This window comes from Thermobia domestica, chromosome 15 (assembly GCF_964235325.1).
Source record: "Thermobia domestica chromosome 15, izTheDome1.hap1.1, whole genome shotgun sequence".
Taxonomy (NCBI): Eukaryota; Metazoa; Arthropoda; class Insecta; order Zygentoma; family Lepismatidae; genus Thermobia; species Thermobia domestica.
The window spans coordinates 168447031-168468528 of NC_137468.1; the positions used below are offsets into that span (position 1 = coordinate 168447031).

A 21498-nucleotide genomic window follows, 5' to 3' on the forward strand; every position below is an offset into this window, starting at 1 on the left:
AATAAACGTTGTTTGCCTTATGTACTTTTTGAACGTATGAAATTCATATAAGGTAGTTGAGACTAAAGCAAAGGATGAAAAGGAGTCTGACTGGACCGGAACTTCCGGTATACCGTACCGATGCGTTAACCACTACGCAGCCCGTCCGCTTTCCAGAGCAGCCACTCACTCTCGAGGTCGGTGCTCTCAACTCGGACCATGTGGATTGCACCACAGACCCCTGCTGATTGGACAATCCTATGTCGATACACCAAGCACCTTATGACGGTTCATTTCATATATATTAATTAAAGGAGGAAACATCCGATGGGAAGCGGACTGGCTGCGTAGTTGTTAACGCATCGGCACGCAATGCCGGAAGTCCCGGGTTCGAGTATAAGTCCAGTCAGTCGCTTTTTCACTCTTTGCGTTAGAATTCGCACCTATAAAGGATCTGGTGTGTAAAATAAAAAATCGGTTTTTACCTCCTTTCATTAATATATAGTTGAGACTATTTTCTTGATAGGAGGTACTATTTAGCTTGTTTAAGCAAAATCCAAAAGAATACAAACAAATACACCATCTTCAAACTTGGCACCATCAAACTGTCCTCATCTCGTTGCATTTGTATTAAAACTATCCATTTGCACCTTTTGTTGTTCGCATCTCTATAACAAGCCATAAAACGGTTTTGGTGACGAGTTGTTCCCATCACTTAAGACTTTTAAAAATTTCCGATATTTTATCGATTATTTTTAAATGTGTATGTAAATGTACATGTATCCTAGCCCCTTTGCCAGCAGAACTAGATGCTGGTCAGAAGATTTGTAACCACACTGGCCACACATCTTTAACTCATGAGCGAGCGAGCGAGAGAGAGAAAATGAGATTTTTTTCCCCGCAGTTAACGGAAGATGTCTTACCTTTAATACAAAGACAGCCGGCTAAGGACTGTTAGACCGCGCCGATTTTAAAGATGTTTCCTATCTGTATTCTTTTGGATTTTGCTTACACAGTAAGCTAAATAGGGCCTCATATTAATAAAATGGTCTCCATTACTTTTTGAATTGTACAAACTCAAAAATTAGGTAAGGCGAAACAGCGTTTATTTCTTTTTAACAATTATCAAATCAAACCACAATTCAAAAACTAGTCAAATCTCAATGATCAACTTTTATTCATTTGTTAAACGATTGTTTCGTGAAAATATTAAATTTTTGAAGTGTCCATTTCGAGATATTTCAGGTTGAACACTGCCAATTTTCGAAATATCGCAATATTTGAAGAGCACTAACAGGGTTTCCATTTACTTGACGAGCAAATTCCCTGACTTTTCTACGTCACAGTTTACAAATTTCCAGATCTATACATAATGTAGAAAAGTAACTATATTTTTCTCGACCAAAGGATTCATAATCTACTATGCATGCACATTCAGCTACAAAAATTCTTTCCCTTTGATGAAATTAGTTTCGTAAATAACCTCAAAATGGAAGGATAATTTCAGTAAAGTTTTCTGTAAGTTAAAAACAATGTAATTTTCTGTACGTTCCGCCATTTTCCATCGTTATTCTCAAAATAAATTTTACCAAACGGAAAGAAGTTTTGTCGCTGACTGTACATGCATATAGTGTATGTGTAAGCAGAAAAGTTTTATAAAACAAATTTAATTTATTTTATAAAATATACCCTACGAAACAGATGGGTAAGGCAAAAAGAGAAATTCGTTCTGAGAAGTGGAAATCCATACTCAAAAACCCCTGACTTTTTCAGGTTTTCGGCTTTTCACGAAATTCCCTAACTTTACTAGGACTTTTTACGAGTAAGCTTAATTGCCCGATTTCTCCAGGTTTTCTTGATTTTCCAACTCAGTGAGAACCCTGCATAATAAAAATGAGACTCTCAGGCATCAAATTCCTCTAGAAAGTAGTATACCATAAAGCTTACATCTAGAAAAAAAATTAAAGGTGAGTTTATTTTCTTTTTTGAAATTTTTAATTTCAAAAATTAGTTTTCGTTTTTCAAACCTTAACTTTCAATAATATTTTTAGTGTATTTATAGTACAGGAAGCTTAAATGTGCAATGGATATAAACTGTTCTACATTTAATTCTCTTTAAAATTGTTTTTGTTTGAAATCAATATCTTCAAAAGTAACGGCCCTACAGCGTTTACCGCAAACTTTTGTGAAGTGCAAAATACACTTACATGCCTGTACGAAACGGCTGCTTAAAAAATCTACAAAAATGAATGAATACTTGTTTTCAACACCCTAAATATATAGTACAACTTTGGGTGTGTTAAAAAAAAAAAAAAAAAAAAAAAAGTCAGCAACCTTTTAATCTGAAATTTCATTTCAACTGGCTTACCTCTTATAATAGAGGAGCTGCGACTGAATTTTCTCATACCTAGTTCGTGACTACCACTAAAATACAAGTATCACTACAGGACATTTTATATTACACATTTTATTTTTCGACAAGATAAAAAAAAAAATCCAAAGCAGTAAGATGAACAAAAGGAATAAATCTTGACTATAAAAGAAGTCTTAGTTTCAATCATGGCAAAGTTAATTAACATGCATTATAAACATTCGGACTAGCAACTACTGTATAATAGGATGTATGTTACTGATGATGGCTAAATTCATGGCACTCTATATTGGAATTTATACAGAGGAGTTTTGAACTGGTAGAAATGCTGACAATTGAAGTAAATCAAACAATACAAAACTATTAGCATAATATAAAAATCCTTAGTTGTACAACTGAAGTCTTCATTTAAAATTAAACTACTCGCTGACCAAAACGATACGTTTATTGTAAAAACTATTTAACGTGTAACAGTTTCACCAACTATCCACTTGCCTTTATCACACAATATCAAGTGGATTGTTGGCGAAACTGTTACACGTTAAATAGTTTTTACAATAAACGTATCGTTTTGCTCAGTAAGAAGTTTAATTTGGATTTAAATCTACTAAAGCAAAGCTTGTACATTGTAAAATATTAAAGTATTCAAATTGTACATTGCATTGTTGGCATATTTCATTAATCAAAGGAAATACAGAAAAACAAAACGTTAACAATACATTCCATTTGTATTTTCTTTCTGAACCTTTGTTGACGAAGATTTCTCTTTTTAATCCCAGGAACACAGTGCAGTTACAAAATATATCAGAAAGTAGTTCTACACTATCAACAGAGGAAGACTTAAAGATTTGCCAGTTTCGAGTTCATAATTATAATTACAATCTGAAATTCTTTAAAAGATACAATTTTATTACTAATTTAGTTTAGCAAATCGCGCGGTAATTGAAGCACAGATATGAAAACCTTATATATCGAAAATATTTCAATTTAATGGAAAAATAGTTTTCTTCAACTTACAAATAAGCAATGTAAACATGATAGGACAGAAAACATTACGAAAATTTTCTTATATCGTATTTACGCGATTCTAAGACGCTTTTTTGCCTCCAAAATCACGGTGTTAGATTTGACTTTTGCAAATTTAAGCCAGATTAGATGGAGTTTTGTCAAAAATTGCTAATCCAGTTAGTCACGATTCTGTAAAGAATGTGTATTTTGTGCGTACGAACAGAATGCAGAACTAAAATTGTGCATCTTACGCGAAATAAAAACCCTTTAAAATTAGCCCGCAAACCAGTGACAAATGAAAAAAGATGAATCATTCTTGTAAATTTACGACAGCGGAGATTGTTCCTTCCCCTCCCATATACTGTGGCTGGTGTTTTCCTCACGCAAGCAAGTGTTGTACTGTAATTACATTAGGAAAAAATGTACCAGCAGATGCACACAATGTTTATTTTCCCATAACTTTATTTGTTTTTCCATGTTTATTGATTTCTTTTTTTTTTTTCATTTTTCAAAATCAATGCCGTATAGGTTTTCTTTTTTCGTCAGAGGTGCATCTTACATTCGAGCTTTTTTTTCTCAATTTTTCCTTCAAAAATTCGGGGTGCATCTTACATTTCAGGTCGTCTTAAATTCGCGTAAATACGGTATTTGCACTTTTGTGAACATTAAATTTACATGAACTTCTGTGGATGAAAGAATTAAACTAAAATGTGCCTTAAAATTTGTTTCACTCCCAAAATGGTTATTTATATCACGTTTGAAAATGTTGACTTTACTAATTTTTTCCCAGTCAGTTCATCTGAAACTGAAATTATCTCCAAACACTACTTAATGAGATAGCGCTCATTACAAACATTATTTCCTTTTCATTTCTATGAAGTCTAAGCCCTGTTGTTTACAAAAGATGTAGTCTCTCGATTGCAACTATTACTAACTATTTTGTTTAAAAAGTAGATTTTCTTCGATGGTAAATATGTAAAAGAATAAACATGCTCCTTGTTCTCATTTGTTTTTGTAGCCATAAACATTTTACAAATCCGTGAGAAAGTCTATACGAATTAAAAATGTGAATAAAGATTAAATAGTTACGGATATTACTGTAATCACAAGAAACTGGGTATTTCTATATACAGTGTTTACTCGTGTAACAGTCGCATTTTTTGTACTAATTTTTTAATGCGAAAACCCAACTGCGACTATTACGCGAGGAAAACTGCCGTTCAATTTTCGCTACGATCAAAATGATCTCGAATTTTAATACATACTGCATTGTGTCAACATAAAATATAAAATAAAAAGTGAAAGTCGCGAGCAACGAAGGTGGTTTGTGTCGCTTTGACGCAAGAGACTGTCTGCCAGGCAGGAAGTGATTTTTAGAATCTCAACCAGATGTTTCAAACTCTCGAGGCAATACGATGCAATGCCAGAGCAGACGAGGTGGTTGTAAACAGGTGCCGTATTAAGATGAGTCTTCCTGGAGAGGTCGCGCAGAATGGAGGGTGAAAGTAGGTTGCCCGATCTCTGACAATGGTTGACAGATGGGTCACGAGGTTACGTGGCAGTAAACACGGAAAGTTCTTTTGCTTGGACTCGCGCAAGCAATTTCGAACAAAGTCTCGACAAGACAAAAATCCCGTAGACTGATTTTTATGCGGGAAAATTTTTTGCAAGGCGACTATTACGCGAGTAAACACGGTAATTACTATTAAGAATCTTTGTATGTTACACAATATGTAAAGCATGTCAACAATATAGTTTTACATTCAAAGAAAATCAGAAATACATGGGCAGCTCAGAAAGTACGGTAACAGAACATCACAAAGAAGTGATACTTTCTATATCGCTATTATTCCCGCCAAACAAGAACAGGTTGACCCTGTTTGCTTCATACTCGGTTCACGGTGGCTCTTACTCTGCCTCAGTTGCAAAATGGCCGCGCTTGCAGAAATATGACCAATCTTTGAAATTCGTAATGAGATGAGATTTTTACACCATAAAAGCATCTCATCTGCTGAAATTCACCGCTAGCTTGTTGAAGTATACGATTCTGATGTGCTATCTATCTTTAGATTTGTCCTGTCATTATGGATCTCAGTCCACTGAACTCCAATGTTTCCGTAACCCAATTACAATACCGTAATTATGTTACGGAAACAGATGTGGTATGGTGCATTGTGATCCACAAGGGCAGGACAAACCTACAAGATATACATTGTTTTCGGACAACTGAAGAGAAAAGAATGCTAAAGTTCAGTAAAACGGGGGGAAAAATGTTCTCGATATCAACTTTCTATGTCGGCGTAGATGCCTTGAAACAAATATTTAGACAAGTACGGAGAATAAGGGGGAAAACAATGTGCCAAAGCCATATATTGTTTATAAACATAGGTACACGTTGAGAAGTTTTGTTACCAATTTTAACTGAACCACGCGTGTAGTCGTGGATACACTGTTATCCAGCTGGAAGACAATGATTTATAATCATCAAAAGGATAAAGACTTTAAAGAAACTAAACATACCAAAGAGTTAAAGCACTTTCAGCTAGCGAACAAAATATCTCAAAATTTCACTGAAACAAGAGTACTTTTGTAAGGTCTAAAAATAATGGAATGTAAAGGAACCATACAAAAAAAGATGATACTCTCAAATATACTGAAAGATGATACTCTCAAATATACTGAACAACATAACTAATTATTAGTTTTTAACACAAATAATAGAAATTGACGTACAGAGCTTACTAATACAAAACGTAAACACTCCTCTACTATGAATCACAAAAACTAAAATACAATATATACAAAAATATACTTTTTCATTTCTACGCTAGTTATATCTTAAAAATTAAATCTACAAATTATTGTTTTGTTTCTCTTTTTTAACGAAAACACAGTACTGGTATTATACGATTCTTATATGTTTAGAAATACCAGGGCGCCATGTTTGAAACTAAAATCATCATTCAATTTATTAGTTTAATTAACCAGGAGTATTCTTTCCTTCTTTTGTTCATCTTTCAAAATGTACAAGGATACACTTCTTTCAACATTGGAGCTAAAAATGTTTCGTCCATATGAAAGTACTAATACGAAAACGACGCAGTACATTCCACACACATTTCAACATAACTACGTATCTTTTTCATTTAAAGATTTGTTTTGATAAGAAATAACATTATAGGCAAAATGTTTGCACTAACTCTTCCATGATTTCTATCACATATACTTCTATTTTTTGTTTCTTAAAAAGAAAACGTTACGAGCACTATACGATCAAATGCATATAAAATATACACGAATTCATACAGAATGTTTTAAGAACGTTGTCAAGTAGAAATGATTATCTTTGTTTTATTTGAGCAGCCTGTTTTGCATTGACCGATAAAAATTGTCAAGCAAAGAGGTTGCCGGGATGAATTCACTGATATTATTTTGAAGTTCATTTAACACTTCTACCGGTAGTTTGACATCGTTAGATTTTAGTTTCTCACTAGTAAGGGCAATACTTTCCTCTGGATCCAGCTTGCGTAACACAAACCTTTTTACTTCTTCCCACGGGAGCTGACTAAGAAGTTTTTCAGTCTTAATTCCATTCGTTTGCGATGTTTCCTCAGCAGTTGAGCTACTACCGACGTCACTGGCACCCAAACACTGCAGTGTTCTGTTCAACAGTCTTTCATGCAATTCTTTGTTCAGAGACTGCTTACAAATGAACTCTACCACATCGGAAAGTTGAAGTTTCTTCGCTACGTTCTCCGCTGCTTCGTTCTGAATAACGAATTCTGTCACTTCATTCTTTGGTAACTTCTCACAAATGTCCTGAACACTTACCTTTGATCCTAAAGCTCTGAATACGCTATCGACAATAACTTTTGGTACTAGCTGTTCCGAAGTGCACAGCTTCTCAAGACATGGAACTGCTCCGAAACAAGCAACTGATTCCTGAATCACATCGTCCATTGGTAGTCGTCCAACGGCTTGTCTCAAATATCCTTTCTGTTGCAGGCAATCTAGAATATCTGAAGATGGAAGACGTTCACAAAACTTAGACACAGAATATTTTTTGGCTATAGAATCAGCAATATTTTGAATATTAGTTAAAAATGATTCGTTTTCGGGGGACAAATTCTTTAAGTAGATGTCTAAAATGTCCGTGATATTAAGTTTGTCCTTCACATGTCGCAGGACATCTTCCTTGCTCAGAAGCGCCAAGATGTCATTGGAGTTGTGATGTGCCTTTAAGATGTCCATTACATCCTGTAATGGCTGCTCTGCGATCAAGCTCTGGACTGTCACTTCTCCCTCTGAAAAACAAGCAATGACAAATTTAGAAAGGGAAAAATATGGCTGGATAAAGTAATACGTGCCGCACTAGTATATTTCAACTAATACCGCTGCATTAAGCTTTTAAACCTGATTTTCTCTTAATTGTTAATAAGGAAATTAATTTCTGTATTTCAGAGAATGAGAAGTAAATCGTCAGACAAGTTATCCTATAATAGTACGATCAGAGTATCAAATATTCTCACTGAAATGGACATAAAGACTAAAAGAGTAAAAATATCCTTTTATAATTTTGATCCTAGAAACAGTATTTTCAAACGTAAAGACATTAAAACGTAAACTTTTTAAGGAAGCCTTAACATGCGCGGTCTGTTCACAATATTACTCACCTTCCTTTTAACAGATCTTTACGCATGCCTCATTCTGACGAAGAAATTGAATTGAATTTATTTACATTGGCTGACTGCCATATGGTATAGAACATGTCAATGATGTGATTAAATAAATATATATGCATATTATGCTAAAAACATAACTACTTTTACAATATTTTCTAGATGATAAGAAAACATGATAAAATATTGTGGTTTCCTTAGAATGATTATTAAGAAATCACTCATCCATACGGCATTTTTTTTTTTTTTTATTTTTACAAAATAGAAAAAAAATATAATATGCACAAAAATTACATTTACGACTTAGCAGAACCTAGAACAGTTTGCAAGTATTCCTCCACACTGTAAAAGCAGCGATTTAGCACCAGAGTACGTACTGACTTTCTGAAGTTTTCATGTTTGGTAAGAGACTTAATTTAATTAAGCAATGAGTTAGAGTTGTACACTTTTGTATGCAGTTGTTTTCGAAAACAAAGTGGTATTGTGAAGAGGAATTTGGAAATGTGACTTCGTTCTTGTTTAATATCCATGTTTATCTGAGTTCTTTTTGTACAATTCTTGTTTCTTGTGGACCAAAAGTAATGTTTCGTATACAGGGTGGTAAGAAACCTTTGAATAAACTTCGGGAGCTGATTGCTGACACCGAAACAAGAAAAAAAAAAAAAAAAAAAAAAAAGTCCTCAGGAGCCGAAAGAGTGGAAGAATGAACTTCAGAGGGCTGTAACTCTAAAACAACGATACGTAGAGACTGCAGTTTAGAACATGACACTCTGACACTCGAAGTTATACCTGCTCGATTGAAAAATGTATGTTTCAAATCTCCGCAAGATGTGTGCGAGGGATTTCCCAAAGGAACGTAGGGATCCCCTATAACCTGGCAAGTAATCTCTACGTACCTTTGGAGAATCCCTCACACACATCTTGCAAACAAGTATGCCTGCTTTAATTCGGGAAATTTTCCTCTGTCACAATTTCGATATGAACAATCACAGTGCAGAGACGTATCCACGTTGCCTGTTGCCTGCAAAAAGGTACAGGCCAACACACTAAACTTTCTCGCTCCAATACCTTAAACTAAATGATGTTATGCTGCAGTCATTAATGAAACATTTTCTTGTGAAATACGAACAAAAGTACATCGAGTTTCGGAAAAACTTTGTAAGTACGTTTAGAAATGTTTTATCAGGTTTGGGAATCCATCGAAGTGCAGAGTCAGTGGTTCGCAGCACTGAACTCAACCCGCCTTACAATGAAACGCATTCTTGACAAGTTTTACGTGAATGGAACGATTTGCAATATTCACAAAGGAAGATCGGGAAGAACGCCTACAGCAACAAGTCCTGCTTCGTCGGTTCTCGTGCTAACAGCCAACATTTTGAACATTTAATGTAAACATATGCTTACTTGAAGTTTTGTAACACATATTTGAACAATAATTAAATGTAATTAAGAAATATGATATATAGGTTTTTCTTTAAACAGTGTATACACTTTTCTGGCGAACTCAGTATATAAGGAACATATATATATATACCTTCAGTTGCTGGTTTCATATTAGGTGTTAAAGATGTGTCCATATCCTCCTTGGCACCATTTTCAGCCTTGTGATTTGAGTTCGGTTTCAGTCTTTCATATCCTTTGGTCCTCATGTACTTCTGGAAACATAAGGAAACATACAATTAAACGTTTTCTTATAACTTGAAAAAAAATATCACAATGTATACTTAACAACTAAGACTGTTCTTCAAGTACAGTCAACAATTATAACTTGATTAGTCGCAGTTTATAACTTACAGTACTGACCCGAATACAGTGTAGTACTTTTAGAATAACAATTTTGTCTCCCATTGTAAAACTACGGGAGATTTCCAAACTATGCGAACTTAATATTGAAGCTGGTCGTAGTAAATCTGTAACTTCCAGTTGTAATACAGAAATAAGGTAGAGACGGAACTTATTCTTGCGATGCTAGACACAGAACTTATTCTTGTGATGCTAAAGCTATATCAAAAAGCACTTTCTTGCTGTCTCTTACCATTTTTGCTACATAGAGATTAATACTCAAACCGGAAGTAGTACTAGATTTTTACGCTTTCGGTTGCGATAGAGAGATAAGATCATAGATGGAACATATTCTTCAGACGCTTAATCGACTGCAGGAAACTGCTTCTCGCTATCTATTACCGGTTTTGCTCTATGGGAACTTAGTGAAACCCGAAGTAGAGGTACATATCTACTACTTCCGGTTTTAGTACATAAATAAAAGTAAAAGCTGAGTATTTTTTTAAAGGCTTATCGCTATCTATTACAGCTTTTGCTCCACGGCGATCATGTTGGAACCTGGAATGATTAGTTATTACCACTTCGGTTTGACTAGAGATTTTTTTTTTTTTAATTTAAGTTTAGCGTTTCTTTCAGCAACGAGGCTATATGAGACGGGGAAATACAGCTTAACCTAAGATCTGAACCACATGAGCTACCGCAGGAAATCAAATGCGGGTCTCCTTCACGTTGACTAGAGAAGTAACAGAGTAGACAATTATTGTGACGTTGGATTCCAAAAAATAATCTTTCGTCCTATCTTATCGTTTTTGTTCTATGGAGATTAGTACTGAAATCGTAATTAGTAGTAAATTTATACCACTTCCGATTTCAGTAGAGATATGTGGGCGAAGATATCTTTCCTTGACAAGCTGAATTGAATCCAAAAAGTCGCTTGTTCCTACCTGTTACCATTTTGGTTCTTTGGCGATAACGTTGAAAACGGATAATGGTTAATTTCTGCTACCTCTGGTTTGGATAGAGGGCTAATAGACGAGATGGAATCTATTCTTGGGATGCTGGATCCATTCTCGATATCCCCCACCGTTTTTGCTCTGATAGTTTTTGAAAGACGAACGGGTATAAGAGTTTCATAAGATTTCCTATACTTTGCATAGCATAATTTGGAAGTCTAAAAGCAGTGTTGTAAAGCCCATACACGTATTATAATCGCAACCTAGCCTTTCACATTTGGAAAAAAATCATAATACAGAGACTGCATTATATGTATCACTCTCCTGCGACTACAGTTTTTACGATGTGGCGTGCAAAAAAAAAAAAAAAAAAAAAGCCAACAAATTGTAACCGGGGAAAAAACTGTATGCTACGCAAACCAACAGTCTGCTCTCTGCAGATGAAAACAAACTCAAATCAATGTTTCTCTTTGTCATCCTGAATCGGCCTCTGTGGAAAGTTCTACCGATTACTGAGTACTGTTTATTGAAATGAAATGAAATTAAATCTTTAGTGAGTTTTACGTTTCACGGTTACCGCTTAGGCTAAAGGAGACGGTGATTATGAGGAATGAAGAAAGGGGGAGGAAACGGGAGAACCCCGAGAAAACTCACGATCACGATGTTTGTCCACCACAAAGTCCACACAGCACGAGCTGGAATCGAACCAGTGACCCCAAGTACCGGAGATGAACGCTCTACCATTGAGCCACCGCGCTACTGTTTATTGAATGAGCTATTTCTTTCACAGATCATAATATGGATAGCTAAACTTTATACTTCGTTTGAAAATTTTATGCAGTCTCTAATTTGATTATTAAAACGATGCATTCTAATGACAGTGAGATTATAATACTGTTTGTTGTATTTGATAGATAGCAAGTATTGCTACTGGCGCGTATTTGTAATCACGACGATTCCATTATTTTAAGTATATATCGGTGTTTCAGTTGTGATGAATTTAATCTGCAATCCCCTTCAATTAATAAATTTATGAGCTTTTATTCCGCACTAGGAGTCGAGAAATACTTACACTAAATGTTAGTTTGTGCCTACTGTAGTGTTGGGCAGACACACACTTGCATCAACCATACAGATTAGGTTCGGCTAGACAAGAGTATCTATTGATCTGGAGAAATCTATTTCCCTGACTTCTCCGTAACTTTCCCTGACCGTTGGCAGGAAATTCCCTGACCTTCATGACAAGTGCCGGATGACACTGACATATAAATAAGGAATAAAGAACGGTGAATATTTATATATATCAGAATATTTATTCTATAGGACAAATAGTAATCAATTGCTCGTACGTATATTCCACTTACCTCCCATAAAAATCTGAACAACGTCCATTATAACTGGTAATGCTAAGCGAAATTGGTATTGGTATTGTTAGAAAACTTATCTTTATAAAAATTTTCTGCCTTTCCTGATTTCCAGTCATTTTCCCTGACCAGTCGGAACTCTGGTAATTCTATACATGATTCACAACGTCGAACGGGGTAGGTTTGGGTAGATTAAATTTGTGATCCACAACGCAGGTTTTCGCCCCTTGTACATGCACAAAATTAAATCATACGTTTTACTTACTTACCTATGCCATATAACTACGCTGCAAGATCTTACATTTAAAATTACCATATCACCCGGTGTTGACAAGACGCTAATAAAACGGTTACCTGTAGTATTCACTACCATAGGACGTGGGCATGAGATTGTTGTCAAAATATTATGTATATCCCTGGCACTACATACCTCAGAGCATACACAAAATACTCATTTATGGAGGAATATTGGTAAACAGTAATGTGTTACCAATGGAATAAATTTTCGAAGAGGCTCAAAAAGGGCAAAACAAAGATTCGTAACATTTCCGAGAGTATCACTCGTAAATTCAGCCGAAAACAAAGAAGAAGTCATTATGCACATGCTTCTCATCTCCTCACGATGCCTACACGACCAGTTTGAAAAGAAATAATAATAATAATAATAATAATAATAATAATAATAATAATAATAATAATAATAATCATCATCATCATCATAAAAAGAACAAAAGTCTGTCCCAAGTAATTGAATTCCGTATTTAAATGTAGTGTATGTTAGTTCGAATTGTACTAAATATGCTGGGACTTTTCCTATTCATATTATCTAAAAAAAATTTGGAGTTGCATTATATTCGAGGCCGTACTATAGTATATTCGGGTTAATACAGTAGTTAAAACAAGCAACAGTGTCACAGCGTACACCACGTGAAGGAGTTTGGTTTTGTTTCTGGTAAACCAAACTGCTCAACAAGCTAAAGTCTACCAAGACTAGGCTTATATACAGCATTTTACCTCAAATAACATGAAGTAAGATGAATTAATATTTAAAAAACAGAAAATATTTTAGTCTATAGATTTGTCGAATCGAAAATCATTATTAGTATTTTGCATTGTGAGCATTACACTAACCCTAGTCTCGAAAGTACTGCGGGCAGTCTATGAAGCAAGGATAATATCCGTCATTACTCCCACAGCAAGGCACAGGGAACCGATTTTTGATTGTCAATATCTTGGGACCAACTAGATGGATCTCCTTCATCAGTGGACTAGATTCCAAACTTTTGTCCTCTACCAAAACTGATGGTGATCCATCACATAGTTCTTGAGATATTCTCTCTCCTGGACAGACAGTGTAGATATATAAAGGAATTTCTGGTAAATCGAACTCCTTAAAAATACTTTACCAAGCAATTCAAATGAAGACAACAGCAGCTAGATTAAAACTGTTATAAACATATGCTGCGCGGAAAAACATTACACTCCACTACACTAATATTCGTATAGCCCTGGCAAGTGTCATTACATGATTAATTCTCGAAATTAATTGTTTCTCACAGCCATCTTAAAATCGAAATTATGAAACTAGTACCGACACTGTACTGTTGGGCTCGTCAGTCGGTCGGATTCACAATTACCATGTTGAACTCTGCCAAGATCAAACCTGGCTGTCGCGAGACTCGACACGATAAATTACTGTACAAATGAGTGTTAGTGTTCCTGCATGACTAAATGGTGAATACAGAACGTTGTTCGCTGTATATCCGATCATCTCCGAATCGGTGCTGCCACTTGGTGTACTCTGCTGGAACTATGGGTTTGCTGGTGGGAAAGATATTGTGTCTGACCTAAGTGGGTAAGTGTTGGTAGTGAGTGTTATCAAATGGCGACAAAAATCAATTTGTATTGGGAGAGTTACGTAATGGGCCTTTTCCATACTAAGTTTCCGTACGCACGCATTCTAAAACAGTATCGTAAGTGGGTTAACACGCGAGGTGACTACTGAGAAAGCTATTGTGGCCCATTACACACATCAGGCTCCCCATATGAAACATTCACCCACGAAAACTACCAGAAGGGCTGCAAGCAAAATGATACCCGTAGTACTAAAAGGAATCTGCCGATTGGCGTGCCAAGAAAATCCCCTGACGCAACGTGATATGGGCCATAGATTTCACCTCGCTCCGTCAACTGTGAACAAAACAATTCGCAAGCGCATCATGTTGAAGTGTGTGCGGAAACCCCATGTACATCACAAGCTACTGCGCCACATTGCCGCACTACAGGAAACTATATGCAGGCTTCGAGTCATACTACCAGAACATCACTATGTTTTTATCAAGAAATGCCAGAAGAATTAGGAATTCGTATCATTCTGTATGAAGACTTCCTGTAAAAAACCCAGATGCCAGTTCAATAGAATTTTGTGCAATTGGACTGTTGAAACGACGTCTTCCAACATCACCGACCGTGCATCCTGGATGGTCTATGGAAAGCGTACAGAGAGAAGTGGGGATAGAATTCTCATGCCTGTCCTGGGCCGGGCTTGTTGCAATGGAAACTTCGATGACGTGTGATAGTCTACAATGCTGGAGGTCCAACAGAACATGATCGGTGGTGGCGGTACGGTATCTCTTAAGGTTAAGTACCCATCAAAAATCGTCGAATATAAAACGAACAACCTTCTGTATATGATCCCGAGTATGCTTTGTTCTTATTTTTTGAGAGAAAGAGAATGCCTATGTGAGCACAAGAGAATCCACTTCTGTATGAGAAATGATTCACAAACACGGAAAATTAAATACGTCTGAGTTTTGAAAACATTAAAGAGAAAAAAAGTTTGTTTATGTAATAAAACAAAATCTGACCTTGCTTCTTGTGAAATATGGACCCTAGAGCTTATTTCAGTTGACTTGTTTGTGTAATCTCAAACTTAAATATTTTCTTAATTAGGAAGAAAAGAAAAATAGACGCAGAACTATGATATAAACAATGCTGGCAATGAAACTTCTGTCGAAGAGTGATTTGAGCCATAATATCAAAATACTTTCCTGAAACATACCATAAACTTAGGAAATACCCTTCAGTAAATTTAAGACAAAAGTCACTGAATATACAACGATCATCTGACAACAATCCTTTTCACGTATCTTTCATTTATTATCAATTTTCAATGGGCTACTAAAATGAGAATTCATTACAAATATTCACCGTATTAATATCTGATAATTGAATTCTTTTATTGTACACTTACCTCTAGTGTGTTCCTCAGAACTGTAACCTTCGGCGTTCGTATTGGAAGATTATTGACTTCGTATTCTGTTAACGCACACACATCACCAATAGTGTAAATCCTCCTGGAATGGAGCTCTTGCACCAATTTTTTCGACCTGAAAGATTTATGTTACAAATAGTATGTGCATGAAACAAGAAAATGTCAAACAACAAAAGATTTATACAGTGCAGGTCACTTACAACAAACTCGAAAATAGCAAATTATTGGATATTATGAACATAAATGAAATCCCCGTCATATCGCCTACTTAAAACGGAAGAAATGACCGTATATTACGAACAATATTTTCCGTAAAGACCGCTTATAGCGAAGTTTTTAGAAGGGGGTTATGTTTAATTTTCTTCTGCTCGTGGATAGCTTAGGTACGCAAAACTAGTTTTCATAGATGTTGTCACAGTGCAAACAAGGCATGACTCACTCCTTTCCTTCCACTCGGATGATAGCAGAAATCGTCCTAGGCGCAGATATTTCCGGCAACGCCCGTCTACCCGAGTTCAAGGTCGAGGTTGAAAAAATAAATCTGTTTTTATTGGGGCTCATTGTGTCAGACGCGGAGAGAAAGTGAGGTGCGATTTTCAGTAGCTGTAAGGTAGGAACACGCCGCAAGTTGATTTGTGCATCGCTAGGTTGAAAGATGGCAAACGAAAGAAAGACATTTTTCTTCAGACAAAAGTGAAAATTACAGACGAAGTTGAAGAGAAGGAGGCTACGAAGAAAGATGAAGCACATTCCGATGATGAGGGAGAAGTGGGACAACCTGTGAGTTCCAAATAAGAGATCGAAATTTGGGAAACTTGCAACACCATCTTTTCGAACATAGCAATACGGTGCCGGACAATACATTTCGGGCATTTGAGGAAGTGGAAGCGGAAGCTACGAACAGCGACAGCAGACACAGTTTAGAAGAAAATTACAGACTTCTTCAAGCGTGCTTGAACAGGTAGGAAGAACTGCAATACGTACAATAGGATAGATAACAACCGAATTAATAAAATTATTTTCAGATGTAATGCTATACTGCTCTATATACATTTTTAAACGTATCTGCTTGTTATCTAATCCTTTGTTTATTCCATAATTCGGAAAAATACGAGTTTGTTTATAAGGAAGTTCGGATAGAAAGAACTCATTGTGTTGGTCCCTTGAAATTCGTTGTAAGTAGGCTGCACTGTAGTATATGCATCAAACAATAAAAAGATTTTCATTACAAGTAGTGTGTGCAAACAACAAAAATGCTTATGTTACAGGTAGTATGTACACCGAACAACAAAATGTTAAGCAAAAAGATTATACAATCTGCTAGTTAACTGCGGATGTTTTTCGTATACAATAAATACAATAAAATAAAAATTTTTAAAAAATTAAAAAATGAAAATAAAATAAATAAATAAATAAATAAAATAAATAAAATAAAATAAAATAAAATAAAAAAAAATAAAAACTTTAAATGTTGATCCATCCACCTGTAACATAATATTTATTCAAATTGCTTTTATAATTAAATTGTTATATTTTAAGTTAATGTTAAGTACATATAATGATTATACTATATTATTTTAAATATAATCAAATATTAAAAAATAAAATAAAATAATAAAATAAAATAAAATAAAATAATAAAATAATATAATATAAAATAAAATAAAATAAAATAATAAAATAATATAATATAAAATAATATAAAATAAAATAAAATAAATGAAAATCTACTCCACTATAATAAAATTAACTGCATCTGTTTGGCAACGAACGACATTCTTTGAAGCGCCATGAAAAGTTAGTCCTCGAGATTTTATTGTCAAGTATGATATTTTGTTCAGCTCGATGTGTTCTATCAACTGAAACATATCTCATCTTTGGACATTAATTCATTAAAAAAATAAAGTTTAAGAGTTAGTGCTAATTTTGAGCTTTATCTCATTAACCATGACACCAATTGTTATGTTGCTAGCGTGGTATTGAAGAGGTTGAGAAGACTAATTCAGTTTCACCTCAATAGGTGTCCTGTGTAGCAAAAATTTTTACATTGCTGGCATTTGTACTCACTATTTTCAGGCACTTCGATTACACGGACTATGGCATAGCTCCTAAGGAAAGAAAGATGTGAGAAAAAAAAAAAAAGAAACTAGCTTTTCTTCCTTACTTTGTAGCAAATAAAATTTAATTTTCTTCCTTCCGATATGGCTTCTTTCAAGATCTGTCACTAAGAAATAGGGACCAAACTCCTGTATATTCTGTAGGTGTGATACGTTGTCTCTTCCATAGATGTGATTAACGCTCAAAAACAGCACAAATACTTGGCCTAAAAGAATATTGAGGAACGTATAGCAGAATGAAACACCAAGGAATGTGGGAAAGAAGTGAAATAAATGAATGAAATGACTACGATCGAGAATGCTGATGTGAAAATTCGTTAGTGGCCCCAAACTCATTCAAATACGGCAAGATTCTATAACTTATAAAAATTTAATATACAAAAGGTCTAACAGTACTAAACAACTGCCCTATGTAACAGAATGTGATTTTGGGACCCGCCTGTCTTTATTTATTTTGGGCAACAGTCCTATAGCACCGAAAGTTAACCAGTTTCATGCATCTCCTGAGTTCGAGTTCAACGCCTGGACCTCACCAGCTGACAGCTACATTCTAACATACGAGGGCTATCCAGAAAGTAGATTACGTTTTCGTCTGTGTCCGCTAGGGGGCGGGGCTAGCGCGGCCATCTTGGGGTCAGAGCGTTGCGCAGCTCAGTCGGCATCTAGCCGTGCTAGTGAGAGGTTCGTGCTGTGCTCCGTTAAGATACTGTGACGGTTTGAAATGTCTGCGTTAATTGAAAATCCCGCGAGCTGCGAGGTGCGTGCAGTAATAAGGTTTCTGACAGCAAAAACTTGTAAACCGATAGAAATCTATCGGCAGCTGTGTGAAGTGTATGGGGACAACCTTATCACTGAAGGTGGAGTGCGACAGTGGGTCATAAGATTTAAAAATGGCCGAACCAATGTTCACGACGAAGATCGAAGTGGGAGACCCAGCAAAGTGACTGCCGAACTTGTCGAAAAAGTCGATGTTAAAGTCCGTGAAAATCGAAAGTTCACAATAACGGAACTTTCTTTGAGTTTTCCACAAATTTCGCGAAGTTTGTTGCACGAAATCATCAGCGAAAAGCTTGGTTACCACAAGTTTTGTGCAAGATGGATTCCAAAAATCTTGACAGAGGACCACAAAAATCAGCGAATGGCTGCAGCGTTGCACTTTTTGGACGCCTACAATAAGGATGGTGACTCTTTACTCGATCGCATCGTTACTGGTGACGAAACATGGGTGAAACACGTGAACTGTGAAACGAAATTGCAATCAATGCAGTGGGGGCACACAGGTTCTCCCCAAAAACCCAAGAAATGCATGCAAACAATGTCGGCAAGGAAGATGATGGCGACTGTTTTTTGGGACAGAAAAGGTGTGATTTTTGTGGACTTCCTGGAAAGAGGCACTACAATAAACGCTCAAAGGTATTGCCAAACTCTGCAAAACCTCAGAAGAGCAATTCAAAACAAGCGCAGAGGAATGTTGAGCTCTAAGATCTTGTTGATTCACGACAACGCCCGGCCCCACACGGCAAATGTCACGCGTGAAGTTCTTGAATCTTTTCAGTGGGAGTTGTTTCCTCATCCGCCGTACAGTCCCGACCTGGCACCGAGCGACTTCCACCTATTCCCAGCAATGAAGAAGTGGCTGGCTATGCAGCGTTTTGATGACGACGAACAGCTGCAAGAAGAGGTAACGAAGTGGTTGAAGTCGCAGGCGGCCGAATTTTTCGACGAAGGAATTTCCAAGCTCGTACATCGCTACGATAAATGCCTTAATTTGAATGGTGACTATGTTGAAAAGTAGTATTTGTGTGTGGCTTTCATCTGTATATAATAAAATTTGTTTCCTATACTTTGTTGATTTTTTATTCCAAAACGTAATCTACTTTCTGGATAGCCCTCGTATAAAAAACATATCCATTATTTGCTACTTACAAGGAAATCGTTGTATTTGTAAAGTTTTTCTTGTAATAAACTGTGGCAGCAGTTTCCTGAACCTTTCACCCCTGTCCTCACCTACACGTGCTGCTTTTAAGTTTTGTTATGTGATGAGATAGAAGCTTTCTCAATGAATTTGTATCTTACTGGCCCTCAGTCATATGTTAATATCTATTGTCCTCTCCAATCAATTACCTCTTCCTCGTCGCAGCGACAAGAAGTATTAGTAGCCATAAGCAAGAGCTTTGACTTGTACGAGTTTTTCTTCTTAGGTTCTGGAATGTGATGTCTAGCAACGCTACCAGCTTGTTTCCTAAGCCTGGCCGCTTTATGTTGGATCAGCTGAAGAATGCAATAAAGACTTTGTCTGCTTCGATTTGGAGTAACTCACCACCTTTGGGTAACGTAGGTCTACAAGGTGTTTCTTCCGTCTTTACGTCTATAAAGTCAGAGGGACAGTGGGATAGAAAGCAATTGAGAGAGCATGATCTTGGTCATTTTGGGATATCGCTCGTTTCTTGGTCATTCTGCTTCGGTGAACGCCTTTTGATCGGAAGCACTTTCGAAGGAGACGCCTAGCTCTTCGACACCTTTGGACTGCCAACATCGTTCAACAGCACCAGCTAGAGGAAGGATTATGGACTAACAACTTTGTTCAGACTGTTTTTAAATTGAGTTGTCTCTACCACCTTTAGGTCTACCAACATCCCAACTGCTACCATTAGTCTTTATTTGAATCATGCATTTTATTAAATTATAATTCTCTTAGAGAACCTCACACCCTCTTAGTAATCTCCAGCAACTCCACCTGTTTTATTGTGTCTTTACAGTTACATATACTTTTTATTCTACATTCCATTTACGAGAGTTTCGAGGAGTTAACGATAACTATTAATGTTTAATCTCTTCAATGTATTTGTTCGAACTATCAAGTAATATTACTGATACAGGTCGCATACTACTGTAGTACTTACCACATTGATGATGCTAGGTCAGCAGCAATATCTTCAACAGAATCTTTGGAAGAAAGCAGCTGAGGAAACACTGGCTCAGAATCATTTAGCAGTTCGGGATAATCATCTTCCATAGTTCCCTGGGATTCTATGCCATTAAGATTGCATATTTCGTTTTCGATTCCTATATGAACAAAATGAAAGATGTAGTAACTAATACAGGATATCGGGAATTTACAATTATTAAATATGGTCAAATTTAACATTCACAATGGTCAACACTAACAAATGACAATACTTTATATATCTTTTATATACTCCATTTACAACACTTTCGAGGTTCGGAGAATGTACGGCACATTCTTATTTACTTCATAATAAAATTGACTTTATTATATCTCATCCTGAGAAAATTTTCAACAATCCTTCTCTTCCTTTCGTCAGTCACGATGTACGGAGAAAAATAATGACGAAACAGAAATCAATTCCTAGTAAACAAAATTAAATACATAAGAGAAACATTAGCACCAGCATTAAGAACATAAGGGATTCTAAAGATCAGGATCCGGCTGTTTCTAGATTGTCAAAACATTTAGATATATCCATCTGCACTGTGAAGTAGAGGCTGCACGGGCTCGGGCCTACAAAGCATATATAACTTCAGGCCCAGGCCATAAATTCTTAAATATACAACCATATATCTCGGGCCTAACTTTGTAAATATACTGTACAACGATATATATAGCACCGTTCTTTCTGGAGGACTTTTAAAGCACGACTGCAAAATTAAACTTCTAATTACTGTAAATAAAAAAAAAATGCGTTAATTATTAAGTTTCTGTAATTCGGGCTTATTTGATTATCACACGAGCTCGGACCGGGTTCGGCCCTAAATGCTAAAACTTATTTCGGACTCGGGGTGGGCCTCACATTGTAAATTCACGATCCGGGTCGGGCTAAAAGTTTCGGTCCGTGCAGACCTCTAGTGTGAAAGATGTTACGATTATCCATCAAACAACTTGTTTTTAATAGAAAGGAACGTTGTATGGATTATGACATTAGAACAACGAAGCCTAAACTAAATCTGGA

The 21498-nt window shown here is 36.0% G+C and overlaps 2 protein-coding genes across 3 annotated transcripts in view; one reads left to right on the forward strand and one right to left on the reverse strand.

The window, feature by feature from the left end:
• LOC145671348 (uncharacterized) overlaps nucleotides 1-21498 on the forward strand; it is a 108216-nt gene that overhangs the window by 85393 nt on the left and 1325 nt on the right. The gene's annotated exons all lie outside the window — the stretch shown is intronic.
• LOC145671347 (uncharacterized) overlaps nucleotides 2283-21498 on the reverse strand; it is a 104713-nt gene continuing 85497 nt past the window's right edge. For both annotated transcript variants that reach the window (XM_081740387.1, XM_081740388.1), the window contains exons 12-15: nucleotides 20431-20593; nucleotides 15390-15525; nucleotides 9572-9692; nucleotides 2283-7662 (exon numbers count right to left, since the gene is read on the reverse strand). In XM_081740387.1, coding sequence (XP_081596513.1) covers nucleotides 6710-7662; nucleotides 9572-9692; nucleotides 15390-15525; nucleotides 20431-20593 — 1373 coding nt within the window. In that variant the 3' untranslated portion in view covers nucleotides 2283-6709. The remainder of the gene's footprint in view (nucleotides 7663-9571; nucleotides 9693-15389; nucleotides 15526-20430; nucleotides 20594-21498) is intronic.